The sequence below is a fragment of the Orcinus orca genome, chromosome 6, assembly GCF_937001465.1.
Source record: "Orcinus orca chromosome 6, mOrcOrc1.1, whole genome shotgun sequence".
Classification (NCBI taxonomy): Eukaryota; Metazoa; Chordata; class Mammalia; order Artiodactyla; family Delphinidae; genus Orcinus; species Orcinus orca.
Window position 1 is genome coordinate 23,233,671 of NC_064564.1, and position 23,725 is coordinate 23,257,395.

General features: G+C 46.6%; 1 protein-coding gene across 1 annotated transcript in view; it reads right to left on the reverse strand.

Moving 5' to 3' along the window:
• Positions 1–2,044: 2,044 nt before the first annotated feature.
• Positions 2,045–23,725, reverse strand: part of LOC125964790 (spermatogenesis-associated protein 31A6-like) — a 114,251-nt gene continuing 92,570 nt past the window's right edge. Inside the window, exons 4-6 of the mRNA XM_049711369.1 lie at positions 5,589–5,625; positions 3,606–4,720; positions 2,045–3,553 (exon numbers count right to left, since the gene is read on the reverse strand). Of these exons, the coding sequence (XP_049567326.1) occupies positions 2,045–3,553; positions 3,606–4,720; positions 5,589–5,625 (2,661 nt within the window). The remainder of the gene's footprint in view (positions 3,554–3,605; positions 4,721–5,588; positions 5,626–23,725) is intronic.

A 23,725-nucleotide genomic window follows, 5' to 3' on the forward strand; every position in this document is an offset into this window, starting at 1 on the left:
TAGTAGTCACTCTCCATTCCTGCTCCCAAGCTCCTAGGAGGTACTAATCTACTCTGTGTCTTTAGAGATTTGCTTATTTTGGAGGTTTCATATAAATGGAATCCCCAAATATGTACCCTTTGGTGAATGGCTTCTTTCATTTAGCATGACCTTTTTAAGGCCCATCAGTGTTGTAATATGCATCAGTAATCCAATTCAGTTTCTGGCCAAGCTAATGTTTAGTTGTATGGATATATCACATTTTGTTGATCAGTTTATCAGTTGAGAGACATTTGTTGTTTCTGTTTTGACTGTTATGAATAATGCTGTTACGAGCAGTTGTGTAAACATTTTTGTGTGTACCCAGTTTTCCAATCTACTTTATATATACTTAGAATGGAATTACTGGGTGATAAGGTAACTGTTCAACAAATTTAGAAACTGCCAGAACAATTTTCCAAGGCAGCAGAACTATTTTACCAGCCCATCAGCAATGAATGAGGGTTGCAGTTTTCCCACAACTACGGTTAGTAATTGTTACTGTCTGTCTTTTTTTTAAAAGCCCTCCTGGTGAGTGTGAAGTGGGATTTTATTATGGTCATGATTTGCATCTCCCTAATGTTGAGCATCTTTTCGTGTTCTAATTTTTTATTGGCTGTTTGTATATATTCCTTGGAGAAATGTCTGTTCACATTCATTCTCCGTTTATAAATTGGGTTATTTGTCATTTCGTTGTTGACTTGTAAGATTTCTTCTATGATTTGGGTACAAGCCTCTTGATCCGTTAGATGTTTGTAAATATTTTCTCCCATTTTGTGGGTTGCTTTCACTTTCTTCATGGAGTTCTTCGAAGCACAAAAGTTTTTTTATTTGGATAATATCCAGTTGATCTATTTTTCTTTTGTTTGTTTTTGTCAAATCTAAGAAAACTTTGCCTAACCAGAAATCAAAAATATTTATTCCTCTTTTTTTCCTACATTTTTTTTTACCACTTTAGTCTTTCCATTTAGGTCTGTTATTCATTTCGAGTTAATTTGTATAGATGGTGTGAGGCAGAGGTACAACTTCATTCTTTTGCATGTGAATATTCAGGTGTTCTAAAACCATGTATTGAAAAGAGTGTTACTTTTCTGATTGAATTGTGGCACCCTTGTTGAAATTCAGTTGTCTCTAAATGTGAGGGTTTATTTCTGGCCTCTCAATTGTATTCCATTGTACTTTTAAGGTTTTTTTATTCTTATGATGTCTGTTCTTACACCTTAGTAGCATAGTATGATATTGTGATTTATAAGAAAGCAATATTTGGTCTTCATCCCTGTTCCTGGCACAGAGTTCCTAAAACCCTTGCAAATTCCAAGTAATAAGAGAGATTAAGGGTTTTTTGTTATTCATAACAAGCCACTTCAACCATGCTTGAATTCATGTTAATGAGGTGACTTTTGGAACCCCCCTGTGCCAGGGATACCAATCAAGTCACTAGAGGGTTGTGACTTTAAGGCACACCCCTTGACCTCTAGGGAGGTGTGGGGGAGCCGGAGGTTCACTTAATTACTAATAGCAACTATTCCTACATAATGAAGCCTCCATAAAAATCTCTGAATAGCACTGCCCCCAAACTCCCCTCCTTATTCTGACATGTGAACTTGTCTGTGACACTTTCTGGAGCCTGAGGGGAATTTCAGCCTCTGCAAACCCCTCCCCTACAGTCCCACAACTTCAAGGTAGAGAGAGAGCAGGAGAGGACTGAGCCGGTTCCTGAGAAGGGGGAGGTCTTTAGGTTTAGTTCACCTTGACACGTCCTGAATGCTGTTGCTTGTTTCTGTAATGCTGCTATTATGGAAACTTAAGGGCAGTGAGGGAATTGAGGTGAGGATGAGTATTCCACGCTGGGACCAACCTCCCTCCATGGCCCCATCCCATCTGGAAGCCAGAGCAGGCACCTGGGAAGAGTGGACCCTGATCCCTTCCCTTCCCCCCAGCAGGGCACAGACAGAGACCACCACCTCTCATGAGAAAAAACATGTATTTTGGGAAACAATAAAAATTGTGGTAGGAAGAGAAGCCATTAGCACATAGATGATTTGTTAACGTGAGAAGAAGCAGGTTTTCCTTCCATGAACTGAACTTTTTTTGGCACCACTTTCCCCCCAGGAAAGGCATGAGAAGCACACTCTGGCTGACCAGAGGGAACACATTTTTGAGGACATGTTGGGTGATGGCGCAGGTGGCCTGAGTCACCGGCCAGCCTTGGTCCATGCTGGCGGCGTCTGACTGGGGACTCCAGTTCCCTGGGTGGGAAGGCTAACTTGTCGCCCCTGCCTGTGGTATGCCTGCTCTTGTTAAGGTAGCTGTGGTCCTTGGGGCTGGCTTGGTGACTGTAGGCTGTATCTTTCAACACCCTTCTCTGTTCTGAAGAGGAGAGAACCCTGTGGTGGTGGGAATGCCCCTCTGCTGGGGCCTGGAGCTGTTCTGGGTGCTGATTTAACTTTGAGGCACAGAGTCCTTGGTGAAGCCCCAGTTTCTCTCTTAGGACCTGTCCAACAGCTCTTGCAGTCGCACAAGGGTCAATAGCCCTGCTCTCTCCAACAGGTTTCTGCTGGTGAGCGGTGGCTGATGCAGGCTTGCCTTTTTGAAGGGATTCTTCTATTCCTTTGCCTTTTTTATCGTGGCTGACATACTGCCTCATCCTTTTTTGGCTTTCTGGTGAAAGCTGTCTCTTCCCTGGTGAGAGCTGGGGGTGTTTGCTCCCAAGGGACTCTCCTCTTTCCCTGACCTGAGAAGCGTGGCTCATCCCACTTGCTTGCGAAGCCTTTAGTCCTGAAGACCTTTCTTTATACTCTCCTGGTTTGGGCTTCCAATTGTCCTCCCTCCCCTCAGTCGAGGCAAACTGGCCCTTCCACGGGTCCCTAACTTTTGGTTTCCTGGGTTCCTGTTGTTCCTGGTTGCTTCTCGTTTCTTCATGTTCTCCTGCTTGGAGGCTCCTAACGCACCTCCACTCCTCAGCTGGGGCAGGCACGTTGCTCTGGCTTTTTGTTTCTTCATGCTGTCCTGGTTGGGGCTTCGTGAAACCCCTCCACTCCTCAGCTGATGCGAGCATCTCCCTCTGGCTCTTCATTTCTTCATGCTCTTTTGGTTGGGGCCTCTGAAAGTCCCTCCACTCCTCAGTTGGGGCCGACATCTCCCTCTGGCCTTTAAATGGGTCCTGAAGTTGTGGTGTTTTGAATGTCTGCTGCCCCCGGCTGCTCTGTTCCCTGACGTTGAGGTCATATGGCACCACCTGGAAAGCTGGTGCGTCCTCACTAGCATGTTCCCTCTGGGAACTAGAAAGAGACCTGTGAGAAGCCAAGATGTGTGAAGAAAGGAGCACATCAGTGTGATGGTCCTGAAGGAGCACATTGGTGGCAAAGTCCTGGAGGGGCATGCCAATGGCATAGTCTTGAAGGAGGATGTCACTGTGAGAGTCTGGAAGGAGCTCACCAGTGGCACGGCCTTGAGCCACCTGTGTTTTTAAGGCATGGCTCCTTTGGAGGTTGGGCAAGTGACTTTGTTTGTGGTGACAGGGTTTTCCTAGTGGCTGGAAACCCCAAGACAGTCCCATTCTCCCAGCTTCTGCCCATGAGGTTGACTGTGGGCATCTGATAAGGCAGTCTGCCCTCCTGTCCATTCAGAGGGGCCTCTGAGGGCCCATACCTGTCACCAGGTGAAGTCTGTCCCAGGGCCCTCTGGATTTCTGTATGCTCAGGTGAGGGAACAGGGAGGGGACTCACCAGGGTGGGAACTGTTGCTTTTGTTATCACTTTCATTCCCTGATGGGGCTGAGGTTTTCCAGAGAGCTTATTAGCCAAGTTGGGTTTTGAGTGTGCTCTAGATTGACAGGTGGCAGAGGGGGAAAAGGTGGACCTTGGAGAGGACAAGGGTTGAGCCCCACCCGGCTTGAGATTTATGGGCTCAAAGGCCTGGTTGGGTAAGCCCCACCTGTGCCTTACCCGCCACCTTATAACATGTGCTTCCAGCATCTGCCGAATGCTTGGACTGAGGAAGGAAAGCTCACGGGAGGAGTTTACACAGGGTTTCCAATACTTCGAGGATGCTAGATTTCTGATTTCCTCACGAGGGTGGGGCTTATAAGAAGCATAGTTGGCGGCAAGCCAGGATTGACGCACCATCACAGGCGTCATACCTTGATTAATCTGCCTCAACTTTGTGCTCAAATGGGCTTTCAAGAATTTTTCTAGATGTTTCTGCTCTGGGCTACTGGGTAAACAGTTTCCAGAGTTACTCTTCAAGGGGTTCATCAAGTATCTTTCTGACTCCTTTTCAGAGTTTCTTAGCAGAAACTTCACTGGGAGGCTGGTCCTGGAGGAAGCTTTTGAGATCCTCCTCAGACGTGGCCTTAGACCCTTGCCGAAATCCTGCCCTGGTTGGAATTGCATTTGACCCTTCCTATGGGATCTCCTAGGGCACCTGGACCTTATCTTCTGTCGGTCCAGTCTCCTTTTGCCTGTAAAAGCAGAGGGCTGCCAGGGTCCCTGCTTGCCCTGTGCCTGATAAGTCCGTAAAAATTGGCACTGAGAGGAGCTCAATTCCAGAGACGGAGACAGGTGGATACTGCGGGCCAGGCCCCTCTTGGTTTGCTCTTTGATGAGCCTCTTTTGAAGATGTTGCTTCTGGAGATCAGGGCCAATTAAGTCCTCATGATGAAAGGAAACTGCTGACCTTTGGGCCTGGGAGCGTCCCCTGTCTTGAGGAAGGTTGAGAATGAGTTGGTTAAAGCCTTTCTGAGATCTTTTGACCACAGAGGGTGAAGGCTCCCCACTTTTCAGTTGCTTCTGCAACAAGGGGCAGACATTGAGTTTCAGTTGGGATAAAATATAGTGTCTTGTTCTGAAATGTAGGACAGTCTAGTCCCCAGGTACTCATCTGGGGTGGAGAATAAGATGGTCTGGATAGGAGAGAAGATGGGAGGTAGGGCTGGGCCTGGATCTGAGCCAGAGGTGGGGGCTGGCAGGGAGGCAAGTTTTGAGTGAAAGGCTGGGGTGGAACCCCCGGGCAGGGCAAGACTGGGGCCTGGGAAGCACCTAAAGGTATTCTAGGTTGAATTGAAACTGAAAAGCCATGAGAAACTCCACTGAATAAAACAAAGGGCGCCTGCTGTTGAGCAGGGCTCCTAACAACCATCACGGACTCGCTGTGCAGAGAGGGGAGACCCCAGTAGAGCTGGCTGTATTTCTGTTCCAAGTGGTCCCTCAAGACCTCGGAGTGTAAGAGCTGCTGAGGACCAGGTAGCTGCTCTAGCTGCTCTGTGTTGTCTTTCATGTTCCAGAAAGATTGAGGGGTTGTGTTGTCCTGCTCAGCACCCAGTGATTTCCACATATTCCCTAAAGTGTTCAGGTGGTAGTCTGAGCTCATTTGTTCTGAGAATGACCCATCCTTTTCTTTCTCCTTACAAGTGTTTAGTTTTACTTTCTTGGTGATTAGAAGCTCCAGCAGCTTCTGGACTTCAGGGTTGACAAATAAGGGGCTACCAGTCTCTACCTGCTTGTCTGTGGGCCCTCCCGAGAACGGGGCCCCTGGTGGCTGGTGGGACAGGTGTTCTTGCCAGGACTTACTCTGTGATGCGGTGGGGAAGAACAAGGCCTTGGTAATCTTCCACCAGAAGGACAGGAACAAAATGTGGTAGCATGCGAGGCCAAGACTCAAGATGGCTGCAGTGGTAGATGCCAAAAAAGAATTACTTGGAGGTGAGCTCTTTGCCACAGTGCCAAGGGTGACTCTCTTCAAGTTGGATTGGTCTTGAGGTTCTGTTGACAGGGTTGGAGGCCACAGGTAAAGAGCCCTGGGTGAGAGGAACCAGGGCAGCTGATGGGCACACGGCAGGAACATCGTCTTCTGCAGGTTCCCTGCAGGGCTGGTGGGCTGCAGCAGGCGCTGCTTTGCCCACCTCACCAAGGGGGTCTTGACAGGAGAGCTGATGGAAGCCGCCCTTGTCAGGGAGCTTGTGCAGGTGGCTGCAGGAGACATGAGGCACAAGCTGCAGCCAGGAGCCCCCAGGGCCAGGAGGGCTGGGCAGGGCAGGCAGGGGTGGGCACCTGTGGCCCCACGGCCCTCCACGGCCCCCATGCTGACTTCACAGTGCTCCTGCTGTCCCTCACCCCAGGGCTTTAGACATACGCTGTCCTCAGGGCTCCCCCTGGCATTTCAGCCCCAGGCTCCCTGCAGCCCAGGTGTCACGCCATAGGCTTTGGGTGGAAGAAGAACCCAGGAGAGAAGGGAAAGATTCTTTACCTTTGCAGAAGTGAAATCAGGTCCCTAGCCTTTTCCAGCTCTTTCAGGGAATTTCTGCAAGCTGGAAATCAGCAGAGTGGGTCACGATGGTGAAGGCAAGGGCCTAGGGGGTCTTACAGGAGGCTGAGTGCAGTGTCCCTTTAAGGGGACACCATTGGGAGATTGCAGCCCAGGCACCAGCTTCCAAAGCCACGTGATCCCTGACAGTGATGGCGAAGCTCATGAAAGGGTTTATCATTTACAAAGTACTTCCGTATCCATTACCCCTTGCGGCCCTCACATCCTCCATGTGGGGGAGAATGGGCAGGGGTCACCTTGCAGAAGAATCTGAGCAAAGTTAAACAACTTGTCCACGGTTGGACCTGGAGGTCCCACCTCCCAACCCAGGCGCTATTGGTCCACTGTAGCCCACACACCCCTGCTGGGCCACACCCTTTTCCAGGCCCCTTACCACTTCATTGTGCACATGGAATCTGGGAGGTATCTGGGTGGTCCTGCTCTCCTTCCCAGGAGCCTCCCTGAGGGTTCTGTTTCTTGAGGGACAGGCCCTGCCCCTGGCCTCCTCGGAGCCTGTGGAGCTGGGCCCTCAGGGCTGGGAGAGATGGGGGCTAACCCTCGGGGCACACAGGGATGAAAGGCACAACTTACCTTTCACAGCTCTCATTTTCTCTTTAATCTTGCATCTCCCCTTCGGCTCCATTTGATGCTGAGAGACAGAACAAATGAGGACCTGGGACCCAATTCTCACTCTCCCTTCTCTAGACAAGCATCAGACACTCAGTGTCCATAACATAATATGACTTTCTACGTTTAACTAACAGAGCTCTGTGGGTTTTCTTTCCTTTCACTCATTTTTAAAGAGGATAAAAATATTTTCTGTTTTCCTTCTCTGAAGAACATCAAGAAGGATTTTCAATGTGAGATTCACCCTGGATTTCTTTCGTCACTGTTCCTCTGCTCAAAACACACACACATGCTCTGAACTACGGATTCATTCTGAGCTCCAACAGGTGCTTCCCAAGGCCAGGGCCACTTCAGCGCCAGCTCTGAGGCTCTCAGGGCCTCAGCACTGCCAGCAGATCAGCCCTCATCCGAGACACCTGTTCACATCTGGTGATCCAGTGCTCACGGGCCTGTCCTCTGGCTGAGATTGAACTCGGTATCCCGTCCTCGACCTCCGGTCACTGTGTGTGAGACTTGCCCTGGAGCCCTCTACCATACCTGGGCAACTGGTCTGAGACCTTTGGATAGAAATCCTAGTGTTCACTCTATCCCCTACCCAGGCTGGCTTGTGTCCTTACAGGGATGATGTTCTATACTTGAGAGTAGATGTCCTATTCTTTCCCATTTCAGGAGTCTGTGTAGTTGACTGAGAAAAGTGGAAATAACAATAGAAAAGAAGAGAGGATCATGTGCTTGTGGGTCTGGCCCAAGGGTTCCTTACCTTCCTGATGTTTTCATGTTTCCTAGGAGGTGGTGAAGATACATTATTCTCGAGGTAGCGGAGTAACAGGAAAAAGAGCCCCAGACCACACAGGAAGGCTAGGATGATGTCACTCACACAGAGAGTGCAACTGGAGTACTGCCAAGTATCAAAAGTGCTTTTCAGAGGAAAGAGCATTCTCCATTATCTGAATCACACGGCTGCCAGCAGGCAACTGAGCACAGGGCATGTACTTGGAGACTAAAGCCCTAGGCCTACATCATAGAGCTGTGGTTTGGTCACAAAGGGCTCCTGAGGGTGTGGGAGGGAGTCATAGAGGAGGAGGCTGTACCACGGCCCCTCCCTAAACATCCGCCCCACAGCTCTATCCCTCCACCCTCGTGGGTCTTCTAGACCTTAGTCAATTTTCTATTCATTCCACCTGGAAATCACATTTTTCCTGGTTCCTCAGATCTCTTGGGGATCTCGGCTTGAACCCACCATTTTCATAGCCTTTGAAACTCTGAAATTCTCCCAGGATTTTGGCCGTTTCCCAGTGATTTATACTCTCAGAATCTCCTTTGTTCACAATTCCATCGTTTTTTCATCTCGCATATTTACATTTCAGTTCTCAACTTCAGATTAGTTTAATTAGAAAAACCATAGCCCTCCTTCCTGAGAGGACCCCCTACATATGACTGAACCTTTCACGTCCATCTTTGCTACTCACCATCTCTCTTGGGAAGACGTTCACACTTTTATGAGCATGATGCTTCCTGGAGATGAAAGAAGGACGGTCATTGACAGGACTAGAGAGGAAGCACATCTAGCAGATCCAGATGGAACTCCAGAAGTAAATCTGACAGTTCCTACTGCTGAGCCTCACTGGGCTCCTAATAATGGAGATGTGCCACACCTAGAGCATTATACGAAGTGTGTCTCATCTTTGAAAGGGGATACCCTAGGCCAAAGAGCTTAAACAAAATCCAGGAGATACACCAAAATCCCAATGAGGATTCATCAGAGTTTCTAGAAAGACTTTATCAAGCTTATAGGCTCCACGCGGATACAGACCCTGAGGCCCCCGAAAATATGGTAAATGTGACCTTCATTGGGCAAAGCGCCCCAGATATGAGAAGAAAATTACCAAAGTTAGGTGGTGCATTTGGAATGAACCCTTCTCAGTTAGTGGATGTTGCTTTTAAAGGGTTCAACAACGGGGAACAACGACAGAAGTAAGAGGATGCAAGATGGAACACAGCTTTTCTCGCAGCAGCATCGGATTCCTGGAAGGCAGTTAACCTGAAGAGAGGTAAGCCGCCATTGGGGAAGGAACAATGTGTTTACTCTAAAGAGGAAGGGCATTGGAAAAAACATTGCCCTAAGCTAAAAAATAAGAAAGAAAACAACAAAAGAAAGATGGGAGCCTCTCATGTGGTTGACAGAGAGGGACACTGATGATGAATGAAGAGGCCCGGGGGCTTCCTTGGACTTGAGGCTCCCAATTCCGATTTCCCCACAGGAGCCCTTTGACAGGGTCACTTTGACAGTCGGGGACAAGTTGATTGACTTTCTGATAGGTTAGGGTGCAACATACTCTGTGGTAAACATCAAGGTGGCACAGAAAACATGTCTACCCATCTCAGTCATGGGAGTTTCTGGAGAAGTACAAAACCGTTCTTTCTTACAGCCTCTAGGATGCCATTTAGGGGACCTCAGCCTGAAACACAGTTTCTTATATATGCCAGCATGTCCAATCCCTGTTTTGGGCCGAGAGCTCCTTTGTAAGTTAAATGCTCAAGCAACTTTTTTGCCAGAACAGCTTGACATCAGGGTCCCAATGGAGCATGCTGTAAGCCTACAGATGGCCCAGAAAAGGGGACAGAGCTCTCTCCCCCTGAGGTGTACGAAAAGGTAAGACCAGAAGTATGGGCTGGCGGCACCCCAGGGAAGGACAAAAATGCATGGCTAATACAAATCCTGTTAAAAAGGGGTGCTGCGACACCTAATCTAAAACAATGCCCTCGGAGTCAAGAGGCCCAAAAGGGAATGCAGCCAATTCTCAAAAAGTTTTTGAAAACAGGACTGATTATGCCTTGCAGGTCCCCATATAATACTGCTATCCTCCTGGTCAAAGAGCCAAACTCTGTTAACAGAGTATCACTTTGTCTAAGACTTGAGAGCTATTAATGAAATAGTCCAAGATCTGCAACCTGTTGTGCCTAATGCATACACTCTGCTTACAGCTGTTCTGGGAGAATACAGTCGGTTCTCAGTTTTGGACTTGAAAGATGCTTTTTTCTGCATTCCTATTGCAGAGGAATCAGAGCACAGCTGTCTGTTTTGAATGGTAGGACCCAAAAACACAGGTAGTCCGGTAGTATTGTTGGACAGTCCTGCCTAAAGGATTTAAGAATTCCCCTACCTTGTTTGGGGGAATGTCGACAGGGACCTTAGAAACTTAATATTGGATGAAGGGCTCTCACGCCAATACGTGGACGATGCGCTCATAGCAGGCCCTACGTATGATAAGTGTCTCCAGAATACCATGAGGACCCTGAACTATTTGGCCAATTCTGGATATAAGGTCTCCCAGAGAAAGGCCCAAGTGTGTAAGCAACAAGTCATGTATCTGGGTTTTCTCATTTCCCCAGGACAGTGGAACCTTTTCCTGATGGAAAAGAGGCAGTTGCAAGTGTGGGAACACCCAAGACTCGCAGACAAGTGAGGGAGTTTCTGGGAATGACAGCGTTCTGTCAGATTTGGATCCTGAACTATGCGCTCATAGTAAAGCCCCTCTGTGAGGCTTTAAAGGGTCACGATTTTGAGCCCCTCACTTGGACTACAGAGTGCCAAACAGTCTTTGAAACAATAAAAACAAAGTTAATCTCAGCCCCGGCTTTGGGACTACCAGACTTAAAGAATCCTTTCATGTTGTATGTCCATGAGAGACAAGGCATAAGTCTCAGGTGTTAATTCAGACTCTGGGAAATATCCCTTGACCCGTTGCCTACTTCTCAGAACAACTAGAAGAGACTGTTAAGGGATGGCCCCCTTGCCTTCAGGCTGTAGAAGCTACTTGTGACATACTTCAGGAAGCTGAGAAGTTCACCGTGGGGCAACCCACCACTGTGTATGTCCCTCGCCATGTTCTTTCTTTACTGGAACGAGAAGGGGGTCATTGGCTTACTTCTGGGAGAATGGGAAAGTAGCAAGCCATTCTATGAGACAATCCCAGTGTAAGACTTCAGGTCACTTCAGCCCTAAATCTAGCCACATTGCTCCCCATTGATGCTGCACAATCCCCAGAGCATGACTGCCTACATGTCATCAAGTAGTGGACTCTGGCAGACCAGACGTAATGGACCAACCCTTGGCAGAGCCGTATATCGAGCTGCTCACTGATGGAAGCAGCTTCATGGACCAAGGTGTAGGTGGCACACTGGGTATGCGTTGGTAACTCTGGAAAAGATTGTTGTAGCAAAAGCCCTGCCCCCAGGGAGCTCAACTTAGAAGGCAGGAGTCATTGCTCTGACAAGGGCCCTACTGCTCACTGAAAGGAAGTGAGTAAATATATACACAGGCTCTTGCTATGCCTTCTCCATGGTGTATGCTCATGGGGCAGTCTGGAAAGAAACGGGGCTTCTCACTTCCAACAATAAAGACATAAATCATGCTTGTGAAATCCTGTCACTATTAGAAGGAGTCCATAAGCCCTCACAAGTGGCCATAATGCAGTGCCCAGGCCCCCAAAAGGGTGAAACTCGTATAATAAAAGGCAACTGGTTAGCTGACCAAGCTGCAAAGAAGGTAGCAAAGGAAGGGGATTGTCAAGCCATGGTAGGTTCACTTCTCCCACAGGCTGACTTGTCAAAATACCAGTCAGTGTATTCAGAAAAGGACAAGGAGAGGGCCAGAGAGTGGGGATTCACTCTTGATCACACCTTGCCTTGTTGGAAATGTAGCGCACAAGGAATCGTTCTGATTCTTGAGGTCCTCTTGGACACTGCTGCAACATACTCATAATAGTACCCATTATGGGAGAAGTGGCACCTTACAGTGGATTCAGAAATACATAACGGGGCCTAACGTGAGAAGGACCATCCAGTGAGTCATGCAGAATTGCATGACTTGTACTAAAAATAACCCAAAGACTGCTGTCAGACCTCCCCAGATGGGAACCCAACACAGAGGAACCTGCCCCACTAGGACTCGCAAATAGACTTTACTCAAATGCCTTGAGCCACAGGAAGGTTTAGATACCTGCTAGTATTTGTGGACACTTTTTCAGGATGGGTGGAGCCATATCCTACTAGGACAGAAGAAGCCTCCGAAGTTGTTAAAGCCCTCCTGAAGGAAATTATCCCCCGATTTGGACCGCCTAACTCGCTTCAAAATGATAATGGGCCTGCTTTTGTCTCTGGCATAACCAAACAAGTGTCTAAAGCGCTGCAAATTAATTGGAAGCTACATTTGTCCTGGAGACCACAATCAACAGGAAGAATTGAGAAAATGAATCATACATTAAAAGGGAGTATTGCTGAAGTATGTCAAGAGACTAGTGTAACTTGGGTTAAGTAAGGCTTGCCAGTTGCCCTGCTATGGATCAGAGTGGCTCCCAGAAGCAGGCTTAAATGAAGCCCCTTTGAAATATTGTGTGGTAGGCCATTCCAAGTGTCCGTCCAGGTGGGAGAATCTATAAATGCTCCGAAAGATCTAGCAGTTGCCAATTATGTTAAAACTCTGGGCACCATACTAACCTCTGTCGACGTGTTTGCTTCCGGCAGGTCTGCCTATCCAACTGAGGTAGCCTTACAGGCGTTCCGGTCTGGAGACTGAGTCCTCCTTAAAACTTGTAGAGAACGAGTGCCTGAGCACCAGCTGACTGCAAGGTGGACAGGACCACACGTTGTGGTAATTACCATGCACTCATCTATCAAGTTAGCTAGAGTAAAGCCATGGATTCCTCACACTCCAGTTAAAGTAGCCCCACTGTCATCAGAAAATGACACAACTCCTGGGAGGCCAAGAGAGCAATGGGTTTGTGAACCCTTAGAAGACTGAAGGTTGCTTTTCGAAAATGAAAAGTATTGAGATTAAAATTTCATTGTAGAAGGAATTTCATCGGGTTCAAATAGTGTAGATAAAGAAAGAAAAGTGTATTACTTACTAAAACTTTTAAGGAATCTTCTTGGCCCAAGGCTGATCAGTTCCATTTCAGGATCACCCCCTCACCACCCCCGTTCAGCAGGAAGTAACCACAAAGACTGTAATAGAAGTGGGATGGTGTGTAGCCATTAGCATGCACCCTTGTGCCTGTTACCAGGCAACCGTTACTGTGAGAGGGCTAGTGTGGGACCATTAATGCAAGGGTTAGAGGCGCCACTGAGCCAGCAGGTGGCCGGGGGTGGGGGTGGGGTGGGGTGGTCCTTGCGGTGGAGAGTGCGGTAAGAGGCAGACTGCAGCCTTCTCATCGGGGCCCTCCAGGCCCTCTGGCCTCTGGCTGGCGGGTGAGCTGGGGAGCCCAGGGAGAAGGCTGGGGGCTGTGTCCTGCAGAGCTCCAGAGCTCTTGGCATGACCATCCACTGCATGGGTCCAGGCCTTGAGGTGATGGCAAACTTCTCTCCCATCATTGCCTCTGCCACTTAGTGGCACCGTCAGTCTGCATGGGTCGCAGTCTGCAGGACTCGGCACAACCCCCGCTCACCCCCACACCTGGGCCACCTGAGGAGCCTAAGGGCCAGCTGGGTCCTGGATGCCTTCCTCCCTCAGTGACGACGTATGGGCAGGGTCTGGGGACCTGGCCGTGAAGACACTGCCAGCAAAGATCTGCCTCTTCAGCCAGGCTTGGGCACTGGTGGAAGAACCCAGACTGAGTGCTGGATGAATACTCCCGGACAGGGTAACTGGCCTGAGCAGAGACCCCCTTCTCTTAGCCAGGACCTGGACCTTGCAGGGTGAAAGTTGTGTCTTGGGACCTTGCCGTTTCTTGTCAGAACAGAGAATAACATTTGTTTTGGTGGAGACTTACAGGAACATTGTTACCTGACCATGACCTTACCTCAAGAAACAGGATCTGACACCAAGAAGCCTGCAAAAACTAACCATGCCCCTCCCTCATCTTTCCTATAAATGGGATTTGCTGACAGCTTTCAGGGAGTTTGGGGTTTTAAAGGCATGAGCCCCCCGTCTCCTTGCATGGCCCTGCAATAAACCTTTCTCTGTTCCAAACTGCAACGTTTTGGTATTATTTGGCCTCACTGTGTGTCAGTTACACCGACTTGCGTTTAGTAATAATTATGGTGACCCAGGTGGGACATCTGTGCTCGTGGCAGGTCTACCCCTGCCAGGGGCAGCATCTTCCCAAGTTCCCAGCAGCAGCCAGAGTTCATTTTGCTTCAGGGAACTGGGAGGGACTCTCCCTGACAGGTGCTGCCCGCCCCACGGCAGGAGGCTGTTTGGAGCAGAGAAACGTCCAGAGCTACAGTCCACATTTGGTATCGCTTGGGGGTAAGTCACTCCAGCTTGTGCAGGCTGGGAATTACCTCCACTCCATTGGGGCTGCTTCACTTGCAGGAAGTGAGCCACTTTGGGTCTGTTTGCTCTTTCTCTGTCTCTCTTTTTTAATTGGAGAATAATTGCTTTACAACGTTGTGTTAGTTTCTGCTGTACAATGAAGTGAATCAGCTCTATGTATACATATATACTCTCCCCGATCCCACCCATCTGAGGCATCACAGAGTACTGAGCTGAACTCCCTGTGCAGTACAGCAGGTTCCCGCTAGGTATTTAATTCACACGTGGTAGTGTATGCCAAACCTTATCTCCCAGTTCATCCTACCCTCCCCTTCCCCCACTGTGTCCACATGTCCGTTCTCTATGTCTGCGTCTCTTTTCCTACCCTGCCGATAGGTTCTTCTGGGCCATTTTTCTAGATTGCACATATATGCATTAATATATGGTATTTGTTTTTCTCGTTCTGACTCTCTTCACTCTGTATGACAGACTCTATGTCCCTCTACAGATGACCCAATTTTGTTACATTTTATGCCTGAGTAATATTCCATGGTGTATATGTAACACATCTTCTTTATCCATTCCTCTTTCGATGGAAGTTTAGGTTGTTTCCATGACCTGGCTATTGTAAATAGTGCTGCAGTGAACATTGGGATACATGTGACTTTTGGAATTATGGATTTCTCAGGGTATATGCCCAGTAGTGGAATTGCTGGGTCATATGGTAGTTCTATTTTGAGTTCTTTAAGGAACCTCCATACTGTTCTCCACAATGGCTGTATGAATTTACATTCCCAGGAACAGTGCCAGAGGGTTCTGTTTTCTCCACACTCTCTCCAGCATTTATTGTTTGTAGATTTTATGATGATGGCGATTGTGACCGAAGTGAGGTGATACCCCATTGTAGTTTTAATTTGCATTTCTCTAATAATGAGCGATTTTGAGCACCTTTTCATGTGCCTCTTGGCCCTCTGTATGTCTTCTTTGGAGAAGTGTCTATTTAGGTCTGCCGGTCATATTTTGATTGGGTTGTTTGTTTGTTTCAAAAATATATTTTTATTTATTTATGTATTTATTTTTGGCTGCGTTGGGTCTTCGTTTCTGTGCGAGGGCTTTCTCCTGTTGCGGCGAGCGGGGGCCGCTCTTCATCGCGGTGCAGGAGCCTCTCGCTATCGTGGCCTCTGTTGTTGCGGAGCACAGGCTCCAGACGCGTAGTCTCAGTAGTTATGGCTCACGGGCCCAGTTGCTCCGCGGCATGTGGGATCTTCCCAGACCAGGGCTGGAACCCGTGTCCCCTGCATTGGCAGGCAGATTCTGAACCACTGCACCACCAGGGAAGCCCTGGGTTGTTTGTTTCTTTGATATCGAGCTGCATGAGCTGTTTGTATATTTTGGAGATGAATCCTTTGTTGCTTTGTTTGCAAGTATTTTCTTCCATACCGAGGGTTGTCTTTTCTTCATGTTTATTGTTTCCTTTGCTGTGCAAAAACTTTTAAGTTTCATTAGGTCCCATTAGCTTTTTGTTTTTATTTTCATTACTCTCAGAGGCAGGTCAAAAAAGATGTTGCTGTGATTTACGTGAAAGAGTGTTCTGCCTATGTTTACCTTTCACAGTTTTATAGTATCTGGCCTTCCATTCAGGTCTTTAATCCATTTTGAGTTTATTTTTGTGTATCGTGTTAGGAAGTGTTCTAATTTCATTCTTTCACATGTAACTGTCCAGTTTTCCCAGCACCACTTATTGAAGAGGCTGTAGTTTTTCCATTGTATATTCTTGATTTCTTTGTTGTAGATTGGGTGACCATAGGTGTGTGGGTTTATCTCTGGGCTTTCTATCATGTTCCACTAATCTATATTTCTGTTTTTGTGCCAGTACCATACTGTCTTGATTACTGTAGCTTTGCAATCTATTCTGAATTTGGGAGCTTGATTCCTCCAGCTCCGTTTTTCTTTCTCAAGATTGCTTAGGCTATTTGGGGTCTTTTGTGTTTCCATACAAATTGTCAAATGTTTTGTTCTAATTCTGTGAAAAATGCCATTGGTAATTTGCTAGGGATTGCATCGAATCTGTAGATTGCTTTGGGTAGTAGAGTCATTTTCACAATATTGGTTCTTCCAATCCAAGAAGGTGGTATATCTCTCCATCTGTTTGTGTCATCTTTGATGTCTTTCATCAATGTTTTATAGTTTTTGGAGTACAGGTCTTTTGCCTCCTTAGATAGGTTTATTTCTAGGTATTTTACTCTTTGGTGCAAAGGTACATGGGATTGTTTCTTTAAATTCTCTTTCTGATCTTTCATTGTTAGTGTATAGGAATGTGAGAGGCTTCTGTGGATTAATTTTGTGTCCTACAACTTTACCAAATTCATTGATTAGCTCTAGTAGTTTTCTGGTAGCATCTTTAGGATTCTCTGTGTAGAGTGTCATGTCATCTGCAAACAGTGGCAGTTTTACTTTTCCGATTTGAATTCCTTTTATTTCTTTTTCTTCTCTGATTGCCATGGGTAGGACTTCCAAAACTTGTTGAATCATAGTGGTGAGAGTGGTCAGACTTGTCTTGTTCCTGATCTTAGAGAAAATGCTCTCAGTTTTTCACCATTGAGAACGATGTTGGCTGTTGGTTTGTCATATATGACCTTTATTATGTTGAGGTAGGTTCCCTCTGTGCCTACTTTCTGGAGAGTTTTTATTATAAATGGGTGATGAATTTTGTCAAAAGCATTTTCTGCATCTCTTGAGATGATCATATGGTTTTTATCTTTCAATGTGTTATTATGGTGTATCACATTGATTGATTTGTGTACATTGAAGAATCCTTGCATTCCTGGGATAAACCCCACTTGATCATGGTGTATGGTCCTTTTAATGTGTGGTTGAATTCTGTTTGGTAGTATTTTGCTGAGGGTTTTTGCATCTATGTTTATCAGTGTTATTGGCCTGTAGTTTTCTTTTTTTGTGACATCTTTGTCTGGTTTTGGTATCAAGGTGATGGTGGCCTCGGAGAATGGGTTTGGGAGTGTTCCTCCCTTATTTGAGAAGAGTGTGAGAAGGATAGGTGTTAGCTCTTCTCTAAATGTTTGATAGAATTCACCTGTGAAACCATCTGGTCCTGGCCTTTTGTTTGTTGGAAGATTTTTAATCACAGTTTCAATTTCAGTGCTTGTGACTGGTCTGTTCATATTTTCTATTCCTTCCTGGTTCAGTCTTGGAAGATTGTACTTTTCTAAGAATTTGTCCATTTCTTCCAGGTTGTCCATTTTATTGGCATATAGTTGCTTGTAGTGATCTCTCATGATCCTTTGTGTTTCTGTGGTGTCAGCTGTTACTTGTCCTATTCATTTCTAATTCTATTTATTTGAGTCTTCTTTTTTTTTTCTTGATGAGTATGTCTAATGGTTCATCAATTTTGTTTATCTTCTTAATGAACCAATGTTAGATTTATTGATGTTTGGTAATGTTTCTTTCATTTCTTTTTCATTTACTTCTGATCTGATCTTTATTTCTTTCTTTTTGCTAAGTTTGGGGTTTTTTTTTGTTTTTTGTTGTTCTTTCTCTAGTTGCTTTAGGTGTAAGGTTAAATTGTTTATTTGAGATGTTTCTTGTTTCTTGAGGTGAGATTGAATTGCTTATAAGCTTCCCTCTTAGAACTGCTTTTACTGTGTCCCGTATATTTTCAGTCTTCGTGTTTTTATTGTCATTTGTTTCCATATATTTTTAAAATTTCCTCTTTGATTTCTTCAGTCATCTCATGGTTATTTAGCAGTGCACTTTTTAGCCTCCATATATTTGTGGGGGTTTTTTACAGTTTTTTTTTCCTGTAATTGATTTCTAATCTCATAGTGTTGTGGTTGGAAAAGATGCTTTATATGATTTCAGTTTTCTTAAATTTTCCAAGGCTTGATTTGTGACCCAAGATGTGATGTAAGCTGGAGAATGTTCCATGTGCACTTGAGAAGAAAGTGTATTCTGTTGTTTATGGATGGAATGTCATATAAATATTGATAAAGTCCATCTGGACTATTGTGTCATTTAAAGCTTGTGTTTCCTTATTTATTTTCTGTTTGGATGATCTGTCCATTGGTTTATGTGGGGTGTTAAAGTCCTCTACTATTATTGTGTTACTGTCGATTTCCCCTTTTATGGTTGTTAGCAGTTGCCTTATGTATTGAGGTGCTCCTGTGTTGGGTGCATAAATATTTATAATTGTTAAATCTTCTTCTTGGATTGATCCCTTGATTATTATGTAGTGTCCTTCCTTATCTCTTGTAACAATCTGTATTTTAAAGCCTATTTTATCTGATATGAGTATTGCTACTCCAGCCTGTGTTTTCCACTTGCATGCAATATCTTTTTCCATCCCTCGCATTCAGTCTGTATGTGTCCCTAAGTCTGAAGTAGGTTTCTCGTAGACAGCATATATATGGGTCTCGATTGTGTATCCATTCAGCCCATCTTTGTGTTTTGGTAGGGCATTTAATCCATTTACATTTAAGGTAATTGTCGATATATATGTTCCTATTACCATTTTCTTAATCATTTTAGGTTTGTTTTTGTGGGTCTTTTTCTTCTCTTATGTTTCCCGCCTAGCGAAGTTTCTTCAGCATTTGTTTTAAAGCTGGTTTGGTGGTGCTGAATTCTCTTAGCTTTTGCTTGTCGTGTTTGCTTGTTGTTGTTTTTGCTAAAGCTTTTGATTTCTCCAGCGAATCTGAATGAGATCCTTGCTGGGTAGAGTAATCTTGGTTGTAGGTTTTTCTCTTTCATCACTTTAAGTATGTCCTGCCACTCCTTTCTGGCCTGCGGAATTTCTGCTGAAAAATCAGCTGATAACCTTATGGGGATTCCCTTATAATTGTTTTTTTGCTTTACCTTTCTGCTTTTAATTTTTTTTCTTTGCATTTAATTTATTGTTAGTTTGATTAATATGTGTCTTGGTGTGTTTCTCCTAGGGTTTATCCTGTATGGGACTGTCTACACTTCCTGGACTTGGGTGGCTAGTTCCTTTCCCACGTTAGGGAAGTTTTCAACTATAATCTCTTCGAATATTTTTTCGACCCTTTCTTTTTCTCTTCTTCTTCTGGGACCCCTAAAATTCGAATGTTGGTGTGTTCAATGTTGTCCCAGAGGTCTCTGAGATTGTCTTGTGTTCTTTTTGTTCTTTTCTCTTTATTCTGCTCCTTGGCAGTTATTTCCACCATCCTGTCTTTCAGCTGACTTATTCGTTATTTTGCTTCAGTTATTCTGTTACTGATTTCTTCTAGTATATTTTTCATTTCAGTTATTGTGTTGTTTATCTCTGTTTGTTTGTTCTTTAGTTCTTTTAGGTCTTTGCTAAACATTTCTTGTATTTTCTCGATCCGTGCCTCCATTATATTTCCAATGTTCTGAATCATCTTTACTATCATTACTCTGAATTATTTTTCAGGTAGGTTGCCTATTTACTCTTCATTTATTTGTTCTTGTTGGTTTTTACCTTGTGTCTTCAACTGTAACATATTCTTTTTGTTGTTTCATTTTTTGTTTGTTTTTTGATGTGTGGGATTGTTTTCCTGTCTTATGGGGTTGTTTGGCCTGAGGCCTCCAGCACTGGAGTTTGTAGACTGTTGGGTAGAGCCAGGTCTTGGTACCGAGATGAGGACCTCTGGGAGACCTCACTCTGATGAATATTCTCTGTGGTCTGAGGTTCTCTGTTCGTCCTGTGGTTCAGACTTGGACCTCCGACCACAGGAGCTCACCTGACCCGAGGTCCAAGAAAGAAGATCCTGCAAACCATGCAGGGTGGCCATGAAAAATAAAAACAAAAAAGGAGCACAACAATAAGAAAGAGTAAAAAATAAGATTAGAAAACAGATATGTTAGAAAAAATAAAGATGAAACAACAACCAGGAGGTAAAACAGAACCACAGTAGCAAAAAATAGGAAAAAAAAAACACATAAAAGGCCTTGGCTATGGGGGTAGACCTTAGGCAGGGGCGGTGTTTAGGTGGCAGGCGAGGTTTAGGCTAGGTCCCATGTGGCCGGAAAAGGCCCTGGGGGTGGGGGGTGGGGCTTAGATTCAGGGAGGCCGGAGGCCCCCAGAGTTCCTCTGGCCTAGGAGGGCAGAGGACCAGGCCCGGGACCCCAGGAGGCTCCCTGGGCCTGAGTGGGTGGGGGAAATGCTAGACGTGTTCCCCCAGTCTTCTGATCCCAGAGGGTCCCTCCTCATTTGCCTCTCCTCTGCTTCCCTGCCTCCCTCCCTCTCATGCCTCTAGGACCCACGTGGCCGGAGGGGGCCCCAGAGGGCATAGGGAGAGGGTGAGGGAAACACCAGCTCTGCTTCCCCTGATCCACCAGTTCCAGAGTGAACCCGCCCCATCGGCCTCTCTTCCTCTTCCTTCCTCCTCCCTTCCTCCTACACCCCTAGGACCCACGAGGCAGAGGGGGCCCTGGAGTGCAGAGGACCTTACCCAGGAGCCCTGGAGGCTGCCTGGGGCCCAAGTAGGTGGTGGAATGCTAGGCGCATTCTCCCCTGATCCTCTGGTCTCGGTGGTTCCCCTCCCCGTCCGCCTCTCCTCTTCTTCCCCCTCCTCCCTTCCTCCTACACCCCTAGGACCCACGTGGCAGAGGGGGCCCTGGAGTGCAGAGGACCTTACCCAGGAGCGCTGGAGGCTTCCTGGGGCCCAAGTGGGTGGCGGAATGCTAGGCACATTCTCCCCTCATCCTCCAATCCCAGAGGTTTCACCCCACCATCCACCTCTCCTTCTCTTCCCCCCCTCCTCCCATCCTCCTATCTCCCTTGGAACAACGTGGCCAGAGAGGGCTCTGGAGGGTGGAGGACCAGACCTGGGAGCCCAGTAGGCTTCCTGGGTCCTAAGTGGGCAGGAGAAATGCTAGGCACATTCTCCCCGATCCTCTGGTCTCGGTGGTTCCCCTCGCTGTCCGCCTCTCCTCTTCTTCCCCCCTCCTCCCTTCCTCCTATGCCCCTAGGACCAATGCAGCCAGAGGGGCCCCTGGAGGGCGGAGAACCGGGCCTGGAAGCCCAGCAGGCTCACTGGGGCCCGAGTGGGTAGTGGAAATGCTAGGCACATTCTCTGATCCTCCAGTCCCGGGGCGGGGGGTCCTTCCAGGCGTGGGACCCCCTACCTTCCCCATACCACCCCTCAGGGACGCCAATCCCATCCGGCCTCCACTTCCCTCCCCCCTCACTCCCCTCAGCACATCCCACCCAGTTGCTCAGGGGTTCCTCCAGTACCCCTGAGTGTCAAGGTCCCCCAAAAGCGTCTAGTTGTAGGTGCCCTAGTTGTGGGGAGATGTGAACTCCATGTCCTCTCACTCTGCCATCTTCACTTTGCCTCAGCTGATGTATGATTTAACTTAACACATTATATACTGGGGGGTTTTGCAGAAACTAACTCCTGTGGCTGGCAATTTGTTACGTAAGTGAATATTGAAACATTGGCATTTGAGTAAATATCAACAGCTTGTTTTGCACTTAATGTAGTTATTGGAAACTTTGTACATGTCTTACTAAAGCATTCTTTTATTTCGTTAGAGTGTGATAGGCAGTATAGCAGGCACCTCTGTGTATGGGAACAGAATATCTATTACAAATATACTGTGTTTCGCTGAGCTTTCCCCTGGAAGAGCAGACTCTACACTTTCTGGAGGCATTTTTTTTTTTTTTTTAGTCCCATGGGTATTATTTCCTCTAGAATATGTTCTTTTATTTAACCTTATATTCCTCTAGGTGTGTCTTTGCGGGGGCTTTTTTAGAAATGCCACAAGAAGGACCAGGTCCTGGACTACCACTACGTTCACGAGAATGGTCAGTTACCTATTCTCTAGCTACTGCTAACAAAAATTGCTTTTAAGTCATTTTATTCTGTGCATTAAGGGTACGAGAAACTTTATACACATTGAATAAACCGCATTTACTCCAATAGAAACCCACCCTTGATCAATTTTAAGCTCTGACAACTTCGCACAGTGATGTCAATTGTTTCGCTCTCTAAAAACGTATTGATACATCTCCAGTCAATCACGTTTGGGTAACAAAAGATGTATTAATATGTCTCTGGTGAATAATGTGTTAAACTTTACTGACCAGAGTGGCCTGTTTTGTGGCCTTTTGGACATGCATTGTACATCAGCCTTGGCCACTGAGGAGGGGAATACATTTGACATTCAAAAATTTAATAACTGGTTCAGACATCCAAGGTAAAACTAGGTGACCATATTGGTTGTGATTTCAGACACATTCCTGTATTTCTGAGAACTTGCATTTTCTGAGCTGTGTCATCCTTGGGATGCCACTAGCCCTTCTCAAAGCAGTGTCTGCTGGCAGATGGTGGCTGCAACTTTCTGACCTTTAGGTCTTCTCTTATAACTATTAAATTATTAGAGAATGAAATTGTTTTAGATCAGATGTTAGCTGAAAAAGGAGACGTGTAGTGGCCACTAGCTCCTGTTATGTATATGTTAATACCATGTCAGAAGTTAAAACCTACTTTGATAAAAGTGGTCAACTGGCTACGTGGCAACAAGTCTCCCCCAAAGTGCCAGGTCTAGACTGGTTTTCAGGCTTATTCTCCTGAATTCCTCTGGTAATGAGATCTTTCTTACACAAGAGTTGGATCCAGTACTTGGAACTTGGGAATATTTCCAACTCGGTACCATTCCCCAAATCAAGGGAGGACTACCCCTATTTCAGCAGGAAGTAGCTAGAGTGATTGTCTCCCCATTCCCTGAAAGAATTTGTGAAGGATGAAACATGATTGGAGGTTGAAACGGAGTCCCCCTAAAACCCAGTTCCTCTACTGAGTTTATGATTAACCACTCTGTCCAAAACAATCCCACGTTTTCTCCTCAACATTGAGGAATATCAAAGAAAAGGGAGGAATTGTAATAGAAGCAAGGTGACATGCAGCTGTTAGCAGACGCACCTGAACGACTGTTACCAGGCAACTGTTAGCGCAAGACCACTAGCGCGGTGGTTAGAGGCCCTGCTGGGCCAATGGTCGGCCGGGTGGTGGTTGTTGCGGCAGAGAGCTTGGTAAGAGGTGGATCGCAGCCTTCTCCCCAGGGTCCTCCAGGTCAGGGGTTACCACGCCCTGGGCCTCTCAGCAGGAGGTTAGCAGAAGGTGAGCGATTGAAGCTTCATCTGCCACTCCCCATTGCTTGCATTACTGTCTGAACTCTCCCCCAACCCTGTCCGTGGTAAAAGTGTCTGATACGAAACTAGTCCCTGGTGCCAAAAAGATTGTGGACCGCTGCTGTAGGCCCTCCAGGCTCTGGCTGGTGGGTGAGCTGGGGGGCCTGGGGAGAAGGCTGGGGGCTGTGTCCTGCAGAGTTCCAGAGCCCTTGCCATGGCCACCACTGACCAGGCCCAGGGCTTGGGGCAATGCTAACCTCTCCCCTGTCCCTGCCTCTGTGACCTAGTGGCAGTAGCAGTCTGCACGTGTTGCAGTCTGCAGGACCCAGCATACCCCCCCACCCCCGTGTTTGGGTGGCCTGAGGAGCCTGAGGGCCAGCTGGATCCTGGGTGCC